Raw genomic sequence first — 23543 nt, forward strand, 5'->3', positions numbered from 1 at the left:
TCATATAGTTTTTATCATTTAACCTTCAAAACAACCCAAATGTCATTACGGATTTTACCAATGAGGAAATGAGTTTGAAATTTCAAAGGTCAAGTACAATTTTCAATAGCTTTCTTATACATTTTTATTTAAATTCCAGAATATTTTCCTTTTGAAATAACTTTAATAAAACTTTTCTCTTTATCTTACCTCCTGATTAGACTTTAAAGTCATCCACACCATTCCATCCTATTAAGTAATAGAGAATATTTCCACGGATTTGAATTTCATTTGCATTTTTCAGATAAGACCAGAAGATTTTCACTTTGAAAGACAGTTGTTCTCCTTCCTACAAAGAAATGTGAGAAAGAATGGCTACAATCAGGCAATTAGTCTGTATGTGAATTTTCATAAGAAGATATCAAGGAAATAAAATACATTAACAATAAAGTTGCATGATGCAACTCTAGCTTCCCATGATTTGTCCTGAAGTTGATATTTACTCAAGAGATTCAGCTTCTTTTGGAAGACAATTTAGCACTTATTTTTATAAACTTCTTCAATCCCTAAGGTTATGAGTCAGAAATTTAGGATTCTCTAGAGATAAAGTCCCTAACTTCTGCACATTCTAAAAACCCAATTATCTTCACTTGGAGAGATTCTTCCCCAGCTATACATTTCTTGGAGTATTCATTAAATATGGCTGTATTTGATGGCCTCTACATAAGTTGAGGCTGGAATCAGAATATGTCCAAAAGTTCTCAGAAAAGGGAACCTTACTTTGAGAATTTGTTTTTCTTTTTATTCTAGAAATAATACTAGGTCAGTCCTAATAGAGTCCTAAATAGTCATTTCACCTTTTTAAAACTCTTTTTATCTATAATATTTTTGTTAATTCCAGACCACACATCACACAATTTTTCTTTATACTGGTATAATTGCAGTATAAATTTTAATTAGTACTTGCTACTTTATAGCAATGTTTTTCTGTGATTTTCATAGTCTTTAATATTCCTTTTTAATATATGAAGTCTATTTCATTAAGCGGAATTACTTTAATCTCTCCTATAGTTTTAATATTGGATATTTTAATTTGTCTCAAATTTTTTGAGATTTTGATACAATAGCTATTGATATCTATGTATCAGGCTATCTAATCTACATTTTACTGAAAATTCAGAATTTATGATAAATCTCTAGAGATTAAGACTATAGAATGAATGCATGAATTGAGATAATTCTCAGTACATAGGCAAAATTATTTTTCCAATCCAAAACATTACACTGCTACTGAAATATTTGCACAGTTTTTTTTTTTTAATTTTTTATTTATTTATGATAGTCACAGAGAGAGAGAGAGGCAGAGACACAGGCGGAGGGAGAAGCAGGCTCCATGCACCGGGAGCCTGATGTGGGATTCGATCCCGGGTCTCCAGGATCGCGCCCTGGGCCAAAGGCAGGCGCCAAACCACTGCGCCACCCAGGGATCCCTATTTGCACAGTTTTATGTGTATTTTCTAGAAATAGAGAAGGCATTTATTTTCTGCCTGTATAAAACCTTACTTTTAGCTTTTCATTTCTGATTGTCAGAGTGAACATTTCCTCCATGTTTATTTGTTGCTTATATTTTCTCTTTTTTTGTCCATCCACTTCCTTTGCTTAACTATCTCTTGGTATTTTGATAGTTCATGTCTTGATTATATGAACTCTTAATTAGATTGACACTTTGTTCTTAAAATTTTTTGCAAATACTTTTCCAACTGTGGTTTTCCTTATTTTTGACTTGTTATTTTAATTTTCATTGAGGTAAGATTTTCATATTATCCCTGAAAAAATACAAAATTTTCTTCTATTAATTGATTTTTTTCTGTCTCATCCATATGATAACTATATTTTGTCTAAGGATTGGGACAAATTTTAAAAATATTAACTAATTTTTCCAAAATACTTTATTAAAAATGTGTCACACCTTTCCCCTCTTTATTCATTCATCAAGTACTTACTGAAGACCTGTCATGGACCTGGCACTATGGCAACATTGAGATAAACTTGGATATAGCTGATAGAAAAAGATAGGCTCAAAAAATCATAAAATTTCGGTCTTTATCTGTAATTTACACCCTCTTATGCTTAACATTATATCATAAGCAGTTTTTCACATGTCATCAAATACTTGGGTAACACATGTTTATAATGACGACATAGTAGTCTATTATATTTATGTCTCTAATCTATTCTTAAATAATGGGCATTTGTCTTTCATTTTTTTATTATTATAAACAATGCTGCAATTATAATTATAACTTATTCTTTAAAAGGAGTGCTTATGTTTATTTTTTGGAAATAATCTCAGTAACTTTCTTTTTTTTTTTTTTCTCAGTAACTTTCATAGTGAATTATGAATAATGAATTATGAATGGGGAGATAAAGATAATTAAATGCTTACTCTAATACAGTCATTCTACTGAAACAGTAAAATTCATTTAGAATTGGATCTTAGGACTGGGAATTATCTTTCCATTAATTTAATTCTAAACCATATAAAATGACAGAGACACCCCTACAGTGTGGTTGGTGTTCCTCTTACTTATGCCCCCACACCCAGTGATGATTAGAGCACTTTATAAGGCCACACAGATTATTTTTGGACAATTCTCATTTTTCGAAAGTTCTTCACATTTAACTGTATATATAGCTCTCTGTGTACATCTTTCATCTTTCCCTGTGGAACAACAAAAAGTATATACTCCTTTTTTTATGACAGTTTTTCACATTTTTCCAGATGCTGTTTCTGAATCTTTTTCTCTTTATTGAAGTTAATTGACATACAACATTAGCTTCAGATATACAACATAATGATTTGACATTTGCATACTAGGCAAAATGATCACCACAATAAATCTAAGTTACTATGTATTATCATAGTCATTATGCTGTACATTATATTCTTATGAACTTCTTTGTTTTATAACTGGAATTTTGTACCTCTTGATCTTCTTCACTTATTTCCTTTACCCCAGCCCCCTGGCAACCATCAGTTTTCTATATCTGAGTTGTTTTTTTTTTTTTTTTTTTTCTACAAACCTTCAACAGACCTTTCTTGGATGCCTACTATTGCCCACCCTAGGGGCACAGACTGGTGAAGCACCAAACATCTCTTCCCTCACAGCGTTTGTCTTCTAGAATCTTCCTCCACACCATAGCAGGAAAACCTGGCTTCTCCAGGCAGCGAGGGCCTAGGCTGGTGCTCATTAAATCCCTCACCCTCCCACCCAGCTGCAGGGGAAGCTCCAGCGTCACCCTCCCTGCCCAGGACACAGTTTGGGTCTCCTTGCAGGGTCCCCGAGGGCGTCCCATGGCCCCATCACTCTCTGGCCCTCCCCGGTCCCCCATGCTGGCCCGTGTCCCTGCTCCCTGTCCGCATCCTTCCGGTCAAATCCCAGTGTGATGAACCAGGCCAAGCGCAGCCAACCACCAAGTGCCCCTGCCCCCCCGCCCCCCCGCAGGCCCTGCCTTGGCTCCCGGCTCCCTCCCGGTCCTCGCTGTGCCGGGAGACACCTGGGCAACCTGGGCAGACCCCAGGGGGTGTGGTCCACGGTGGCCGCCCAGCAAGACGCGCTGAGTTCTTTGCTTTCTGCAGCTGGGCTTCTACCTGCAAGTGAGACACAGCTTAGACTCACTCCTGCAGAGCTCAGACAGTTTGATCAGCTTTTTCTTGGTGGATGATAAATACTGAACTAATTTAAATCAAATCAAACTGTGTGAACGTGTGTGGAGCTTCATGAGCGTCCAGGGGACTTTCCAGGCCTGATGGGAACTGGAGCCAGGGTGACGGGAGCCTGTCCACATGCAGGAGGGATGGGGGGGGGCGGGGATGAGGAGTGGTGTTTCTGCAGCAACGGGCCCTGTGCAGTTTTCGGGGCTCCCAGAATGTCTTGGTGCTGGGGCTGGACAAGCCAGGGGGCAGGATGCACGTCTGTCAAAGCTGAAGGCAAAACTCTTCCCTTTGGCGCTTGCTTCCCATGAAGGAAATACCAGGTTTCTCCTCCAAACAGGCGTAGAGGTCTCTTCTGGTTTGAATCACCAGCGTTGAACTTGGGCACCTTGACCTCCGTGCCCCGGGGCAGACCTCCAGCTGCTCCTGCTGTGACTCGCCTGGCTCTGTTCCTGCGCACACGGGCAGTCAGCTCGCCTCAGGTCACCCAGTCGCCTGGGCACACCTTTCCTTCCCTCTTTGCTGTGTGTGTGTGTTCTCTTTGCTGTGCATCCGGGGGGCGAGGTGGTGCCATCCCCAGAGGAATGAAAGTGAAGGCATGTGGGCCTTTGCTGCTTCCAGTACAGATGACAAAAAGGCATCTTCTGGGGGCTCCAGTTTACATTTCTCGGCTCACTTTGCTTCCCATCTGTGCTGGTCACTTGTATTCCCTTCCTTGGGATATGACACTTTGCATCCTGGCTTCATGATTTTCTTGATTCGTAGGAGCTCTTTACATGTAAAAAGCCATTCACCCCTCTCACCTTATTTGCCGCCAGTGCTGTTCATGGTGTGACTTAGGAATATGAAGGAGAGTAAATCCGTGGTGACAACTGCATCCTGACCAGTCCCTGCCTTATTTGCACCTTAGCCAGGGACCCCAAAGCTGTTCACAGATCCCCTTGAACTTAACCCGAACGTCTCCCGCACACCATTTTGAGAGCCCCTCCTGGCCTCCTCCCACCTCTGCAGAGTAGGATGGAAGCCAGGGCGGTCCTGGGGGTGTCCAGATTCCCTGGGGAGAATGGCTTGTGCTCCCTGGAATTACTGTGACTTGAAAACTTGATGTTTTTATATTTGTAAGAATCAGGTGAAGCCAATCTGCTTCTTGAGAAGCCACTTGACAGCCTTCCGTGTGACTGCATATGGGCCAGTTACATAAACCAGCTATTTGTCTTCCCAACTGAGCTTTGAAAGCTGTTCCGACTCCTTCAATTATTCTCTACAAGCAAACAGAATTATGCCCAGAAAGCCCAACCGCTTAAAGTACTCCAGATGTCACCACATCACAATGGTCAACTTTCTGCCCTAAGAGCCCACCCGTGAGTGTTGTCTGTATCTGAGTTTTGCTTTGTTTGTTCATTTGTTCTGTTTTTTTTTTTTTGTATTCCACATATAAATGAAATTCTGCAGGGTTTTTCTTTCATTGTCTAATTTATTTCACTTAGCACAATACCCTCAAAGGTCTGCTCATGCTATCACAAATGGAAAATTTTCATTTTTTTGACTAAGTAATATTCCAGTCTGTGTGTGTGTGTGTGTGTGTGTGTGTGTGTGTGTGTGATTGGCCATTCTTCCATTGATGTAGTAGGCTCAGGCTCGCTATTGTAAATGAAGTTGCCCTGAACCAATTGCCTACACTTTTGTGAATTAGAGTTTTTGTTTCCTTTGGATAAATACCCAGAAGTGGAATAGCTGAATCATATATATGATTCTATCAACTAATTCTAAAAGATTCTATTAATATTTTTTGTGGAACCTCCATACTGTTCTACATGGTGGCTATACCGACAGTGCACAAGGGTTTCATTCTCTCCACATCCTTGCTAACACTTATCATTTCTTGTCCTTTTTGTTGATAGCCATTCTGACAGATGTAAGATAATAAATATCTCATTGTGGTTTTGACTTACATTTCTCTCATGGTGAGTGATGTTGAGCATTTTTCATGTACCTGTTTGCCATCTGTATGTCTTCTTTGGGAAAATGTCTATTCAAGTCCTCTGCCACTTTTTATTAGATTGTTATTTTGATATTGAGTTGTATAAATATATTAAATATATTTATAAATATATATAAATATAATAAATATATTTTAGATAATAACCCCTTATGGGATATATCATCATTTGCAAATATCTTCTCCCATTCAGTAGGTTGCCTTTTTATTTTGTTGATGGTTTCCTTCACTGTGCAGAAGCCTTTTACTTTGATGTAGTCCCAAATGTTTCATTTTACTTTTGTTGCCATTGCCTTTGGAATAGGATTAAAAAAAATATCACCAAGATCAATGGCAAGGAGCTTATGTTTACTTCTAGGAGTTTCACGGTTTATGAATTTTCATTGAAATCTTTACATTGAAATCTTTACATTTTAAATTAATTTTTGTGTATGGTGTAAGATAGTGGTCTAGTTTTATTTGTTTTGCATTTAGCTTCCTAATTTTCCCAACATTGTTTATTAAAAGGACTATCTTTTCCCCATTGTATGTTCATGCCTCCTTTGCTGTGAACTAATTGACCATATATATATTCATGGACTTATTTCTGGGCTTTCTATTCTTGTTCCATTGATCTCTGTGACTGTTTTTATGCCAGTACCATAAAGTTTTAATCACTATAGTTTTGTAGTAGTTTGAAATTAGGGAGCATGATGCCTTTGTTCTTTCTTAAGATTGCTTTGGCTATTCAGAATCTTTTATGGTTCCATATAAATTTTAGTATTGTTTTTGCTATTGCTACCAATTTCTCCCTTTAGGTCTGTTAATATTTGCTTTATAAATTTAGGTGCTTGTATGTGGGGTATATAAATATTTAGAAGTCTTATATCTTCTTGTTGGGTTGACATCATTATCATTATGTAATGCCTATCTTTGTCTTTTCTTATAGCCTTTGTATTAAGAGTCTGTCTCGTCTAATATAAGCATAGCTAGCCCAGCTTTCTGTTGGTTTCCATTTTAATGAAAAATTTCTTTCGATCCCTTCACTTTCAGTCTGTGTGTGTGTTATTATATCTGAAATGAGTCTCTTACAGGCAGCATATAGATGGGTCTTGTTTATTTAACCATTCAGCAGGACTATACTTTAATTGGAGAATTTAAATTTACATTTAAATTATTCACATTTAATTATAATAGGTATTCACATCTTGCCATTTTGTTAACATTTTCTGGTTGTTTTGTAGTTCCTCTCTGTTTCTTTCTCTTGCTTTCTTCCCTTTTGGCTCGATGACTTTCTATAGTGTGATGCTTAGAGTCCTCATTATCTTTTGTGTATCTATCTACTAGTGCTTTTTGCTTTGTGGTTACCATGCAGCTCACATATTATAGCACATATATGTAATTATAATAGTTTATTCACATATAATAGCATATGTATAATAGTTTATGTTGACAGCAAGTTAAGTTTGAATACATTCTAAAACTACATTTTTACTTTCTTCTTTCCCCCTTTTTATGTTTTTGATGTCACATTTTGCATCTTTTATTTTGTGTATCCCTTATTATAGTTACTTTTTATTACTTTTGCCTTTTAACCTTCATATATACAAGTGATTAATCCTATACTTTTACTATATATTTATCTTTACTAGTGAGGATTTTATTTTCATATGTTTTACTTTCAGCACTTTGAATATATTATGCCACTCTCTCCTGGCCTGCAAAGTTTCTGCTGTGAAATATGCTGATAAGGTAATGGAAATTCCTTTATATGTAACACATTGTTTTTTTCTTGCTGCTTTTAAGGTTCTCTCTTTATATTTAAATCTTGACATTTAATTATGTGTATTGTGGATATCTTTGAGTTTTACTCTTTGGAACTTTCTGGGCTTCCTGGATCGGGATGTCTGTTTCATCCCCCAGGTTAGGAAAGTTTTCAGCATTATTTCTTCAAATACATTTTCTTTGCCCCCTTCTCCTTTTGGTAACTCTGCAATGAGAATGTTATTCTGTTCAATAATGAACTATAGGTCCCTTAACCCATATTCACTTCTTAGAATTCTTTTTCTTTTTGCTGCTCTGTTGAGGGGATTCCACTGTGTTGTCTTCCAGATAACCAATTCCTTCTTCTGCTTTATCTAGTTTGCTGTTGAATCTCTCTAGTATATTTTTCAGTTCAATTTTTGCATTCTTTAGCTCTGTGACTTCTGTTTGGTACTTTCTTATATTTTTGTCTCTTTGTTGAAGTTCTCGTCACATTCATCCATTTTTTTCTTGAGTTTGGTGAGCATCTTTATGACTGTTATTTTGAATTCTTTATCAAGTAAATTACTTATTTCCATTTCATTAGAGTATATTTCCAAAGCTTTAGCTTGTTCTTTCATTTGGAACATATTCTTCTGTCTCCTCATTTTGCTTGACTCTCTATGTTTGTTTGTATGGATTAAGTGAAATAGTTGCCTCTCCTGGCCTTGTGTTAAGAGATGGACTTTATTGTTTAACTTTGCTTTATATTTCGGTTGTCTTTCAAACTTTTGTGAATTTCTAAGCAGCCTGATTTATTCTTGATAGATACCAGGTGTTGAGGGAGAGCCAAGTCCTCTGAGTGTTCCAGAGGAAGGAATCTCAGTCAGCACCTAGTTTCAGGCTGATTGGACTCTAGACCTTCAGGTAGCACTTTTAAATTACACAAATATACACCGTGCTATGGAACAGCAATTATAAACTCTGATGGCCTTCAGATCAGGTGATCTGGAGGTGTCTCATTGGAGACAGTTGCAAAAACAAGGGCTCCAGACAAGTGTATGAGCTCTTTTGTGGGATGTACTGGCAAGCTGTAGCAAGGCCAAGAGAGAATGCAAAGATGGCATTCTCTGGCCTATGTTTCTTGAGAGTACTTCTGTAGCTTCTAGACGTGTGGTCATCCTGAAACCTACCTCTTAGGTTTGAGGTCCCAGATGAGTAAATAGTCCTTTTTCTCAGGAAGATTGGGAATGTGTTTGGTCTGCAATTAGTGCAGTGCCCTGGAAGTGGTAGCTGCCAAGAACTGTCTCTTCAATTGTTTCAGACTCTTGGGGCTCAGAAATGCAATCCTCTCTGGCCACCAAAGCTAGGCACATAAAGGTGGGCTGTGTGAGCTATGCATACCCACTGGTTTTATAGGGATTGTGAGGGAGGCCTGGCAAGGGGGTGCTTGTCACAGGGACAGGGCCCACTCACAGGACTAGCTGGTTAGTGGAAGAGTGTAAAAATTGCAATGTAAGCACTAGTGCTAGCAAGGTAGAGGGACAATGCAAAATTGGGGCCCACCAGTACCTTTGTTCCTGAGAGAGTCCTAATAGGCTTCTGCCCCTGGCAGACACTTTAATATTTGTAAATGAATCTCCTTCATATATTGTCTTGGTGCTTTCCAAACTGCTGCTTTTGTGCTGGGACCTGGGGCAAGTGAGTCTCTGCATAAGCCCTTTATGAGCAGTATCAGTGCCCTATAAGCCTATGGTTCTCTTGGATGTGAGCCCCATTGGTTTTCAAAGCCAGATGTTTTGGGAACTCATTTCTCCATTGCAAGTCCCAAGAGTTAATTAAGATGCCTCATGTGGGGCACAAACCCCTTGCTTCTCAGAGAGAAACTTTGTATTTGCGATATCCCTCCTGGTTGGGGATCATAACACATGGGTGGAGTGGTGGTGAGATATTTGGTAGACCACATCTCTGCCTCTCCTATCTCTGTGTGGCCCTTTATCTTTTGTTTGTGGAGGAGCTATTCAGCAGTTTTCAGGTCTTTTGAGCTGCTTCGCTTAGAGTCTTTCTTGAACCAGGCTATAATTCTTTGTTCTTTCAGCCATTCCCCATGAGTTTGGCTAAAATAGTTAAGAACATATATTATTGAAGAGAATATTTTAGATTATGAGGTTCTTTGTGTGTGATAAACAAGGACCTCTCCTATGTAGTTTATATTCCAGTTACTGGTTTTGCCTGACTCTACAGGAGCAAAGTAATGTCTATCATTTAGAAGGCAGAGAGGAAGGTAGTTGAGAACATTGGATTCTGGAGTTAGACAGTCCATTTTTGTCAGGCACTACCTCCATGAACTCAGTGAGCTCTCTAACCCTAGGTTACATGTCTGTAAAGTGAGGAACTTAAAAATTCCTACCTGAGACTGTTATTCTGAGAATTAATGAGGCAGTGCATTTGAAGAACTTAATATAGTCCTGGATGCATACTAGGTACTCAGTAAAAGTGCTTGCTATTTTAATTATATTGGTAATTTTATTTTATTTTAGATTTTATTTGTTCAAGAGAGACACACAGAGAAAGGCAGAGACATAGGCAGAGGGAGAAGCAGGGGAGCCTAATGTGGGACTCAATCCCAGGACCCCAGGATCATGACCTGAGCCAAAGACAGACACTCAAAGACTCAGACACCCAGATGCCCCTATATTGGTGATTTTAAATATGCATTTTGTTACTACAGAAAGTGTTTTGCTTTGAAGTGGATATACATGTGTTAGGACCTCAGTTTCCTGGCTTGTAGCTTGTTGGCCTTGAGTAAGCTACTTGAGTTGTAAAGTGAGTATTAGAACTATCTTGTAAGGCTGTTAAAAAAGTACTTCTCATGGTTTTTGGTATTTAATAGACACTCCATAGAAGACAGCTAACATTATTGTATTTGATTATGAGTTAGGGAATCTGAGTATAGTTTGCCTAATGTTGATGCTACAAATAATCTCTCTCAGTTGGTTTTGATAAGTAAAACATACATAATCATCCTGCTTCAATAAGAAGCTATAAAAATTATTAGAAAGAGCATCCACATGAATCACCACCACCAAAGAATGGAATCTATTTTTTGATGAGTTGTGGAAAATATAGATTGCTTGGTGAGACAAAATTACTGAATTTGATTACACAAAATCTTGACAAGAGATTTAAAGTAACTCCATCTAAATTAGAGGAGACTTAAGTTTCTTGATAAGTGTATTCAAGTCATTTTCTAAGTATATTTTTTATTGGAGTTCTATTTGCCAACATATAGTATAACACACTCATCCCATCAAGTGCCCCCCTCAGTGCCCATTACCCCATCCCCCTGCCCACCTCCCCTTCCACTACCCCTTGTTTGTTTCCCAGAGTTAGGAGTCTCTCATGTTTTGTCACCCTCTCTAATTTTTCCCATGCATTTTTCTCTCATTTCCCCTATAATCCTTTTCATTATTTTTTATATTCCCTATATGAGTGAAAGCATATAATGATTGTCCTTCTCTGATTGACTTACTTCACTCAGCGTAATACCCTCCAGTTCCAACCACGTTGAAGCAAATGGTGGGTATTCATCGTTTCTAATGGCTGAGTAATATTTCATTGTGTATGAATGACACTATATATATATGATATATATGTATATATGTATCACATATATGATATATATGATATATATGATATATATATATCACATTTTCTTTATCCATTCATCTTTTGATGGACACCAAGGCTCCTTCCATAGTTTGGCTATTGTGGACATTGCTGCTATAAACATTGGGGTGTGGGTGTCTCGGTCTTTCACTGAATCTGTATCTTGGGGTAAATCCCCCGTAGTGTAGTTGCTGGGTCATAGGGTAGCTCTATTTTTAACTCTTTGAGGAACCTCCACCCAGTTGTCCAGAGTGGCTGTACCAGGTCACATTCCCACCAACAGTGCAAGAGGGTTCCCCTTTCTCCACATCCTCTCCAACATTTGTTGTTTCCTGTCTTGTTAATTTTCCCCATTCTCAGTGGTGTGAGGTGGTATCTCATTGTGGTTTGGGTTTGTATTTCCCTGATGGCTAGTGATGCGGAGCATTTTCTCATGTGCTTGTTGGCCATGTCTATGTCTTCCTCTGTGAGATTTCTGTTCATATCTTTTGCCCATTTCATGATTGGGTTGTTTGTTTCTTGAGTATCAAGTAGGTTTAACTCAACAAGTACTTTGGAAGACCAAAAAGCCATGGGAGACACAAAGATTAGTAATACATGACTCAGACAAGTCATGAGTTCCTGATTAAAATGGCATTTCTGCCACAGTTCCTAACTGGCCTGTCAGCTTTTACTCCACCTTCCTTCAATATATTCTCCAGATAGCATGGTGGGTCTTAAAATGTGATGCAGAGCAAACTACCACTCTGCTTATAGCCTAATATGTACTCCAGCTGGATTTCTGTTCTGATTTGTTGTTGCCTATGCTTTATTAAAAATTTTTTGAGTATCATCTCTTGTCAGGGCTTACTTTTACATTCATAGTCAAACTAGGAAATGGCCACTATTTGATATCTTGTGAGGACTACTTCCTAGACAGTGAAATTTTCCTCAAAATGAGAGAAGATATTGCCATCTGACTACACGTTCTTTACTTTCATATGCAGCAGTTTCCTATAAAAGCAAATGTACATTTGGAAGAAGTAGGGTTCATACTTTCAAGGGTCAGGGCTGTCATTGCCATGCTCATATGTGAGTGTTTCATTTGCAGCCAGGTAGCACATCTTATTCCTCCTGGAGCTTTTTATAGAGTGGGAGTGGGTGAGGGCAGAGTATGACAGGAACACAGGAGTAGGCAAGTGAGCATGGCCCCAATTCCCTTCTCACTGCAGATTCCTGTGTCCAGTACTATCAGATACCAAAGGGACAGATACTGATATTTTTGTTAGGTTCTAGGTAATATTAATACATTTTTATTATATTCCATACAAATATTCTCTCAGTTGATGGTCTCATGAATATCTGTCATATAGCTACTCTTAAAAACTTTGGACATTCTGCATATTAAAATTTCTATAATAGATTCTCACATATCTAGTTGCAGATGAACATGCAGTTTGTTCATGTGTATCCCCCAAAAGTATCCTAGAAGAAGTGGTTGCTCTTTGGTGATGGTCATGATTATTCCTCAGTGATTCTGAATTGATGTGATAAATAGTTCTGTTACAAAGGTATGTTGATTAGTATGATTTTTTAATTTAGCATTCTTTGCTTATTTGCCATTTATCATCTTACGGTCCTGAGCTGAGCACTCAATTTATGCCATATTTAAATGTCATTATAGATTATGTAAATCCTGAGTTTGAAAAAAATCTCAATATTTATTGAATCCTATTCTAGGTGATTTAGGATTCTCCAATATAATGTCCTGCCCTATGGTTGTCCTGGATTTATGTGACTATTGGAGAAAAGACACTCTATTTCAAAAGTTAGATAATTCTATTTTCAAACAATTCTAATGATTTTTTAAAAATCATAACATTAATTATATGGGCCTTCAGTTAATTTCTCAGGATGAAAATGGACTGTCTGAATTGTCTCATGTCTCTTGGGAGTCACAAACCCAAATGTCTTCATTGCTATGCCATAATTATACTTGAATAAAGCAAACTGAGTCTAAAGCATTATGGAGGAATGAGGACTGTGGCAAATCTCTTTAATTTTAGGTAACTAAACAAAATACATGTGCTATAATATCCTATTTCCATTAGAGGTGTATTACTTCTGATCCTAACTCAATGTTTTTATTGCAATATGTATTCTTTACCTTGTCTAATTATATTTTATTAATGACTTGGTGATGGCAAAGCATGGAGGGATGCTTTTTCTTCACAGGATAAAATGATTCCACTTTTAGAATTTTCCACTTGATGATATCATACACTCGTTTCTTTACTGTTTAGTTGTAACTAAGGGGGGAGAAATGAATCTCCTAGGAACAGTCCCAGATTCCCTCCAGAAAACTTGTGGAGGGAAGAGTGTTGTTAAAAAGTTACAAGCTTACTTTAACAAGCTTGACTTTAGACTGTTGCAAGCACGCGGGATCCCATCCCTATGTAACCTATTTGTACGTTGGTATCAGATAGAAGTAGGTCAGTCAACTTTTAATGATGTCCTTTGAGATGTAGTTTCCTGCTCAGGTGTAAATATAAGACTGTGTTTTATATTCCTGTGGGAAGAGATTACCAGGCTGTGAGATAACAAGTAAAAAAGAAGCAATGTCTTCTTAGGTCAATTGGCCTCTTTGGAACCTACATGTTTTACATAATTAGAGGTCATATCGTGCTGGAAATCGTCCTTTGTGTATTTGCTAAAGAGACAGGAAGGCCTTCCAGCAGCCAGAAACATTGAGATACTTGATGGGGTGATGAGAAGTGTATGAAATTTTCAGTCTATTTAGTTGTACTCCAGTCCCCACTATGCCACTTCCTAAGGCTTTGTTTTTGTTTTTGTTTTTTTTTTTTTTTTTGGACTACACATTTCTGATTGTACAAGATCATGTGTATTTTCAGGTTTTATAAAGAGTAAGTATATATGCAACATAAATGATATTTGATGTATCCTTGTCCCTGAGCTACAGAAAACATCAATCACTGAGGTGGCTTCTTCATTTTTAACTAATCTGCAACAGGAAAGAGGTCTCTTCCTTTCCCAGTTTTTTAGAAACTTCATGGAAGTTGTCCAGGGATAATTCTTAAGAATTTCCTATCTTGACCCAGTGAAATTATTATTCTTTCATCTTTGTTTAGAGTCCTACTGATCCTATCACAAGTTTGGATGTACCACTGGTGACCTCCAGTTTGCTCTACAGAAACCGTTCCCGAACCAAGTGGGTCATAGTCCCTCTTCTCTGCATTATTAATATCTCTGACATTGCCAATGTCTACATTTCCATTTTCTTTTCTTGGAGTTGTGATGTTCCCTTTTAGACTTCTTGAGACTCTCTCTTTTGTGATCTCCTTTCTTTCTAACTCTTGGGCGGGCTACTTGTCTTCCTTTCAGTACTTTTACTTCTTTCTTCTCTAAAATTTGGGATGTAGTTAGTAATGGCTGTCCAGCTTTCTCTCATAATATTATGAGATAAACCTGTAATATTTGTGTCGAGCATCACACCATCTACAGCATCAAACTGAATGCCCATCATTAGTGTTGAAATTTGCTTCATATACTGGCTAGGTGCCATCAGTCTGGTGATCCACAATCACCACAAGCAAACCTGGTTATAGTCAAGCTCTCCCTATTCCTCTGGCTTCTTGATTTTTCAAACTAAGATTCTTTTTCTGGAGTGAGAGAAGTGCTGTAAAATGTGGATGAATAAGCTGGAACATTTAATCTTTACAACAAGTGACAAAACTGAAGTTTAGAGAAGTTAAACTACTTGAATTGGGTAATAGATTAATAAGGTAGATATAGGGTAAGATTCCCTATATCTTACCCTATATTCAGTTTGCATATTCAGTATCTTCTCCATTAATTTTTTCTGCTTCTATTGACAAATTAAAAATTCTTGTACCCTAAAACTTCATCTTCTCTAAAGTGCATCACACTGAAAACTTATGACCCTAGATTAATTCAGCAATTTTCCGATTAGTTAGAACAATTGATTCCTGGTGATATCACCTGTTACCTGTAAGTATAGGGATCGATGAGTTTCTAAAGAAGAAGTTGAAATACTGGGCTCAAGACAAAGTCAAAATATTATCCATTCTTATTTTTTTTATTTTTTTTATTTATTTATGATAGTCACAGAGAGAGAGAGAGAGAGAGGCAGAGACACAGGCAGAGGGAGAAGCAGGCTCCATGCACCGGGAGCCCGACGTGGGATTCGATCCCGGGTCTCCAGGATCGCGCCCTGGGCCAAAGGCAGGCGCCAAACCGCTGCGCCACCCAGGGATCACAATATTATCCATTTTTATTCATGGCTTTTGCTACAGTCATTGAAGACTTGATAATCATATAGATTCACCTGAATTCACCTATAGATAGATGATAGATAGATAGATAGATAGACAGATAGGTAACAGCTTTGGAGAAATTCCAAAGTTAAATCCAATTAGGATATCTCAACTATTTTAACCTATAATATCTTTGGATTAATTTTCCTAATTCAGATTCACTTGGACTTCAAGATATTTCCCTTCTGACTAAGTAGGCAGTAAAGAAAATATATGGTTTTAAGTCAAGACTGTGGTTTGAAAACTAGCTTTCCCACTTAGAATCTGTATGATCTTAACTTCTATGTGTCTTAGTCTCTTCATCTATAAATTAAGAGCAAATCATCTCCTAAGATGATTGTGAAGATTTAGTAAGAAATAATAACATGAGAATATATAACGAATGCCTTGCATATTAGCTTTGCATTCAAAATGTTTGGATAGTTCCATATCCTTATCTTTCTTTACTTTTTCAAGATTTTATTTATTTATTCATGAGAGGCAGAGACACAGGCATTGGGAGAGGGAGAAGCAGGCTCCACGCAGGGAGCCCGACGTGGGACTCGATCCCTGGTCTCCAGGATCAGGCCCTGGGGCTGAAGGTGGGTGCTAAACCGCTGAGCCACGGGGCTGCCCTCTTTCTTTACTTTTTGTTTCCTTATTTCTCTAGCCAAGTTTCCCAAAAGGAATTTAAGTGTAAGCATTTCCTTCAAAAACCTATTTATTCCATAATTTTTTAAAGATTTATTTATTTATTCAGAGAGAGAGAGAGAGAGAGAGAGAGAGAGAGGCAGAGACACAGACAGAGGGAGAAGCAGGCTCCATGCAGGAAGCCTGACGTGGGACTCGATCCCGGGTCTCCAGGATCACAGCCCAGGCTGCAGGCGGCGCTAAACCGCTGCGCCACCTGGGCTGCCCTGTTTATTCTATAGTTGATAAATTTTACTTTATTATTATTATTATTATTATTATTAGCATTTGGTTCAGTTTGTTTTCTCTTTTAAAAATTTTTAATTCCAATATGGTTAGCATACAATATTATATTAGTTTCAGGTGTACAATATAGTGATTCAGCATATCATTACATCATCCAATGCTCATCACAAATGAACTGCTAATGCCAGTCATCTGTTTAACCCATCCCCCCCATCCACCTCCCCTCTGGTAACCATCGGTTTGTTCTCTATATTTAAGAGTCTGTTTCTTGGTTTGCTTCTATCTCTCTCTTTTTTCCACTCTTTGCTCATTTGTTTTGTTTCTTAAATTCCACATGTAAATGAAATCATATGGTATTTGTCTTTCTCTGACTTATTTCAGTTAACATAATGCTCTCTAGCTCTATCCATGTCATTGCAAATGGCAAGATTTCATTCTTTTTTGTGGCTGAGTAATATTCCAGTGTGTAGATAGGTGGATAGATAGATTTCATACAGATATAAATATAGATATAGACGCCACACCTTCTTTATCCATGGGCTGCTTCCATAATTTGGCTATTGTAAATAATGCCCTTTTTCAGAAGGATGCATGTGTCGCTTTGAAATAGTGTTTTTGTACTTTTTGGGTAAATACCCAGTAGTGTGATTACTGGATTATAGGGTAGTTCTATTTTTAATTTTTTGAGGAAACTCTATACTATATTATATCTGGTAAATTTTAATTTTTAGTGTTCAATTATATTTCATTTCTTAGCAGGGTTGGTATTGAAATTTGTTTTTTAGTTCAATAAAATGTGGATTTTATTTCTTCCCCTTAAAAAAAATACTATGTACAAGAACAATGTCATCATACAGAGGAGATTCTGATATTGCACAAGCAAAGGACAAGATGAAGAACATTCTCTTTGTTGAGATTTCTTGATAATGCCTTTAAACATTTCCATTCAAAGATTCTATAACTTAGCATCAAGAAAAATGGCAGGAATTTGCCAAGGCAGAGTGCTGAACAGGAGAGGCACTGAATGTAGGAAGGGACACAGAATGTCCAAGTGCTGCACCAAGTGCATGTGGTCTGGTTGGAGGTCTCTGGAATGTAAGGCCACAAGTTCTAGTGGTCTAAAATTGAACAGCAGCTCATCCAAAGGCAGCCTGCACAAAGGCGGGGTTGTGCAGCTGGACCCTACTCTCCTGGGCTCCTTGGTAGCTTCGCCAGCCTGTCTCTCTAAAGGACCCCGACGTGGATGCCAAGGAGGATGGCACAGTAGAGGAACAGGAGGAAGATCCAGGTGCTGGGTGTGCTGCCCAAGGCCCCGGATCGGGCCGTGTCTTGAGGTCTGCTTTGTGGCACTGTTGTCTCCAGCTTCTCATCCCAGTGGTTCATTACATATTCCATCCAGCTCTTACAATCTCCATTGGAGACCTTCGTGAGGAAGTTGGTCACATCTCTGTCACTGTCCAATGTGCCCTGAAACTGTCGGCCTGCAGGTTGAACCACTGTCCACTCTCCATTCTCTGAGTCAGAGGTAGGTTATCTGCCCATTGAAGGCAAACCTCCAGGATGCACTGGGGTATCTGCTGGCCCCATGAACACACTTCATCTCACCCTGCAGGTCGAGAGAACCATTCTTTTTTTTTTTTTTTTTTTATGATAGTCACAGAGAGAGAGAGAGACAGAGAGAGAGAGAGAGAGAGAGAGAGAGAGAGATGCAGAGACATAGGCAGAGGGAGCAGAGCAGCAGGCTCCACGCACCGGGAGCCCGACATGGGACTCGATCCCGGGTCTGCAGGATCACGCCCTGGGCAAAAGGCAGGCGCCAATCCGCTGCGCCACCCAGGGATCCCAAGAGAACCATTCTTAGGGGGTAAATCTCTGCTTCGATGTCACGCACTTTCTTTTGGAGCTCTTCCACCAGGTCGTTCAGAGTTTCCTTCTGTGTCTCCCTAAACCCTGTATCATTCATCCTCATCCTCATAGGACCAACAAGTGTGATCTCCTTGCTCTGACAGTTGTAGGAAAAGAAACAGGTTTCTTTTGACGTAGCCTCGAACCTCACACCATGGTGGTCCAGCACTGGGCTGAGATATGACAAATTCACAAGAAAGAGAAGTAGCATCTGTCGCCTGGCCTGACGCCCCCCCGCGCCCCCGGGACCAGTACAGCAGGACCAGGAGCCTGAAGGGCAAAAGGCGCGGCGGGATGCGGGGGGGCCGCAGGGAGCCGAGGGGGCCGGGCTGCCAGGGCAGATTTGAGGGTGGACTGCCGGGCTGCTGAAGGATCCCATCTATTCGCTGCCCAGGACGTGCTACAAGTTCAGGGGAGTGCAGCGGTGCCAAGTCAGGGCTGCACACCGGTGTTGAAATTTTATAAAGGCTGTGGCGCAGCTACCAACCAATCAGAATGAACACTAGATAGGACAACCAATATAGCTGTACCAGTGGATACAAGTTCAGTTCTGGCTTTATGAGGTTTTAATATTTTTGTTGTAATTTTTTTTCTTATCTATAAGCAAAGTTGATAATTAGCTGGCATGCATTACAATAGCCGCACTATTTTTTTTTTTATGTCAGGTATTCAATCTGATTTATTGGAGCACTGGCCAGAAAAGTTGTTAAATATCTTAAATATATTGTTATTAGTTTATATTTTAATCATGCCAAGTTATGGAACTTTTAAATTAATTACTTTTTATTTAATGGAAAGAATATGGACTGTTCAATAGAACTTATTTGAAATTTGGTAATTTTTGCTTTTGGCCTAACAAAAATATCAGTTTTTGTACGTGTTCTATATGTGCTTATGTGCTTTAGAAGACTGTGTATGCCATTATAGTTGGCTTGTTAAGCTTGTTAATTGTTTTGTTCAAACAAACAAGACTTCTCATATCCCAAGTGTGGCTGCAGATTTTCTACATTTCTGGATCTAATATCTCTCTTCTATAAAGTTGGAGAAATAGTAGCTCCTTGAAGAATTATCCTAAGGATCCAATAATATCTTGATAAATTATTGGGAAACTAGATCCTCTTGAAGTTGTTTTTCTTCATTCCTGTATTTACTTACTTATGCATTAATTTAACAAATTTATAGAAATAGTGTACTGTGTGCCAGGCATAAAACTTAAGTGGATGCTAGGTATGCAGGGGTGAGGAAAAAGAAAAGCGTTATACTTACATTTCTTTTTCTCAAAGTCCTAAGTTTATCCTTCCTCACAAAGGGTTGGTGAGCCACTCAATGTTCTCCTTTCATAGAGTACCTAACTATTGCTATGTTGTTTTAGAGTATACTAAAGAGACTTTCACAATCTACATTTGGGAAACAAGAAACCAACTGTAGAAGAAACACAAATGTCTTGCCCAGTACCTTCTGTTATTTATTTGTGTATGGAAATCATAGTCTGACCAAATATATTATTTATGCTCTATCTGATTCACTACATTTCTCAAGCAGAGAATTGCCTATTTTAATGCTTTTAAAAGATACCTTAAGACAGACTAAGCACTTGATATGAATATTCATTTTCCAGAAGTAAAAGCTGAGTGACACATTCAAACATCTAAGGAGATGGCACTACTGATTCTAGGTTATAGAGAAAAAATGAAAATTGAAACCAATACTGGAAGAAACTAAGGAACTTCCATTGTCAGAGTGAAGAACCATAGCTGGAGTGATGCTTAAGGAACAAGCAACAAGCAGGGAAGCTCAAAGCTCTTATCATCAACCAGCTTTCCATTCTCCAGTAACTCTTTGCGAAGAATTTAACAGAAGCTAACTAGCAAAGGGGAAATGGGTTTTCAGTGACCCAATCCTACACAAAATGGAGCATAGAAAAATGGATTTGAAGTTGAGAGGCAGTAGGTTAATAGTATTAAAATTACCCATAAAAAATAAGGATGAAAATCTTGCGCCTGTTCAAAGCTTTCTGAGCTAGCTATTAAAGTTCACTCAACACTCGTTCTAATAAAACAACCAATATTTCCAGGCACTATTTAGTACTATGCATGTATTAATCTTATGAAGTAACATTAATTACCCATTAACAAAAAAGGAAGATATTATGGGCTTGCTCTTAGAATTTAGAAGTAGTTATAGTCATACTTTAGATTTGTATCCTATATTTCAAATTCCATAGACTCTTCAAAGGGCTAGATAAAAGGAATGCTTTCTTCTATTGGTATATGTGACTCAGTTGCTTCCACAGAAATGGGGCTTCCATCCTCATATTGGCACTGCTCCATATGGTTGCACTCTTTAATCATTCGAGATTAAGTCACCTCAATTTGGGGCCATTTTTTTGTTTTACTGCCAACACCAAAATTCTGTAACTCTTTAGTTTATTGAGCGACTTGACTCTTTTTCTTTGGCTGCTTCTTATCCTTTTATTGCAATTTTTGTCAATTACTAGTTCTATCTAGTTCTGTTACTGCTTAGGGACTATGTGGTCCAATGCAAAGTAGGAAAATAGTTCTCATTACAGCCTCTGTCTTGTCAAAGTCCAAGAGGGACTGTACTACCATGTCATCTCTATTTTATTACGTTAAAACTTAGGATGCACTACCGGGGGCCCTTTTAGTTACCTTGTAAGTCTCATCATAAACCAAATCCAGGTAAGTTATGGTAGCTAGTTAAGAAAACCTTTTCCTCTACATTAGAATACACATCACATAGAAAATAAAAGATAATATTTAAACTATTAGGGGAGTTCATATTGCACTGTCAATATATTTTATTTTGAAAATACTACATTGAATCATCTTTCTTTTTGAATAACCTTTGTTGCCTTGGATGTGACAGACATACATTCCTACTCTTATACAAAGTACAGTTCATTTATTTATTAAAATAAATATTTATGTTTACTGAGGCTCTATTATGTGCCAGGATCTATTCTGGGTCTTTGGGATCATGTAGGCTAATAAATAGACAAATTCTTATGCTCAGAGAGCTTATATGGTAGACACAAACAGTAAATAAATGAATAAATTAAAAATGAATATATAATATGCAATGTGGCAATTAACATTATTTTGCATAATTAGTTTAAAAATATACTTATTTTAGGTTTTGGAGAATATCTAGTATACTTTATTTTTTTACTGAACATTTACTTCTTCCATATTATAAATTTCTGTTTCAATATTATTGTGTGTTTTTTTTTAATTTTTTAAAAATTTTTATTTATTTATGATAGTCACAGAGAGAGAGAGAGAGAGAGGCAGAGACATAGGCAGAGGGAGAAGCAGGCTCCATGCACTGGGAGCCCAACATGGGATTCGATCCCGAGTCTCCAGGATCGTGCCCTGGGCCAAAGGCAGGCGCCAAACCGCCGCGCCACCCAGGGATCCCCTATTATTGTGTTTTTTAAAAAGTTTTTATTTTAATTCCAATTAGTTAATGTACAGTGTTATATTAGTTTCAGGTGGTTTTAGTATATCTTTTGCCTGTATCATTTTCTAAAGGTTTAAGAGTGACTATATTTTGCTGGGGCTTATTAAGAGATTTTCAACAATTTGCATTTCCATAACTATTTTTTAAAACCACAAGCATGTTTTAGTTCTGCCGTTAAAACAAAAAGCTAATAGTAACAACAGCCACCAAAATAGTTCTCTCAGACGATTTTGAATGCCATATGGTGAATTTGTTTTCACATGGTAATTTTTTCTTTTTGAATTTTGTATCTATAGCAGCTTTGGCTGCTCAGCCATGTAGTGTAAATCAGTACTCATATTCCATCAGAGTTTCTTCTCCCCAACATGTTCTTCACAGCAGCCTTTACATCCTTGTTCCTCAGACTATAGATGAGAGGATTGAGCATGGGAGTCATTACTCCATAGAAGAGAGAGATGAGGGCCTCAGTGATGTCTTGATTATTGGCACCAACAGAGCTTTTAGATTTGGGCTTTGCGTACATGAAGAAGATGGTTCCATAGAATATAATCACTACTGTTAGGTGGGCTGAGCAAGTGGAGAAGGCCTTACGTTTTCCTTCAGTAGAAGGGATCCTCAGAATAGTGGTGAGAATAAAAATGTAAGAGATAGAAATTACTAGCAGTGGAATAACCAGAACCATCAGATTTGACCCTGCCATACTGATCACATTGATTGAAATATCAGCACAGGCCAGTTTTAGGATAGCCAGAATTTCACAGACAAAATGGTTAATGACATTATTAGCACAGAATGGCAACTGCATCGCGAGAGATGTCTGCACCACTGAGTCAATAAGCCCAGTGACCCAGGATCCAACTGCCATGGGCATATAGGTATTTTTGCTCATGATGACAGGGTATCTCAGTGGGTAGCAGATGGCTACATAGCGGTCAAGTGCCATCATGCCTAGAAGCACACACTCTGTGGCCCCCATGGCAAAGGAGAGAAACATTTGCACCATGCACCCAGAGAAGGAAACCCTTTTCCTTACTGTAAGAAAGTTGTCAAGAATTAGTGGCACAGAGGAACTTGTATAACAAATGTCCAGGAACGAAAGATTACAGAGGAAGAAATACATGGGGGTGTGCAAGTGAGAATCATAGATGATTACTGAAATAAGGACTCCATTTCCTAGAAGGATCATCAGGTACATCCACAAAACTAGTACAAAGAAAACTGTCTGGAGCTTTGGGTGGGCAGAAAGCCCAACAAGGACAAATTCTGTCAACATGGAATCATTGGTCCTTTCCATATTACATTTACCCTTTCTCCAACAGCACTCTGCAGAAGATAGAATAGAAATTTGTTAATACAGTATCTGCAAGAGCTACCTCTTTTAAGAATAATATTCTGTGTTACTGCAGTTCTATATTTGGATGTAACAATATAACTCTGGGGCAGATTTCTTACTGTAAACCCAGGCCATTAGAGCAGGAATCCTAATCTGATTGTCTCAAGGTTAAGGAAAATACATTTAATTATAAAAATTTAATCCCCAAACCTTTTTATTTCCATCCCTACTAGTTCTCCCTTTTAATATATTGACTGCAAATCAGTGGTCTGTAGTCAGGATGCAGCAGAGAGATGTGTTTTGTTTGATAGTCTTTTCTACACTATGTTCTACATTTGAATTAAATGTCAACATTTTACAAGCAAGAGGTATGGTATAAAAATCTGTATTTTCAGCTTGTCTTCAAATAAATTGTAATATTTAAAATCATTAGACCTATTTCCATCATGGAGCTCAAATACAACTTACTCATTGGATTTCAGGCATGTTCTC

The 23543-nt window shown here is 38.1% G+C and overlaps 1 protein-coding gene across 1 annotated transcript; it reads right to left on the reverse strand.

Moving 5' to 3' along the window:
• Positions 1-22052: 22052 nt before the first annotated feature.
• Positions 22053-23012, reverse strand: LOC121495865 (olfactory receptor 13C8). The gene has a single exon (XM_041763915.1). The coding sequence runs from the start codon at positions 23010-23012 to the stop codon at positions 22053-22055; it is 960 nt and encodes a 319-aa protein (XP_041619849.1).
• Positions 23013-23543: the final 531 nt, after the last annotated feature.

The sequence above is a fragment of the Vulpes lagopus genome, chromosome 7 (genome assembly GCF_018345385.1).
Source record: "Vulpes lagopus strain Blue_001 chromosome 7, ASM1834538v1, whole genome shotgun sequence".
Lineage (NCBI taxonomy): Eukaryota > Metazoa > Chordata > Mammalia > Carnivora > Canidae > Vulpes > Vulpes lagopus.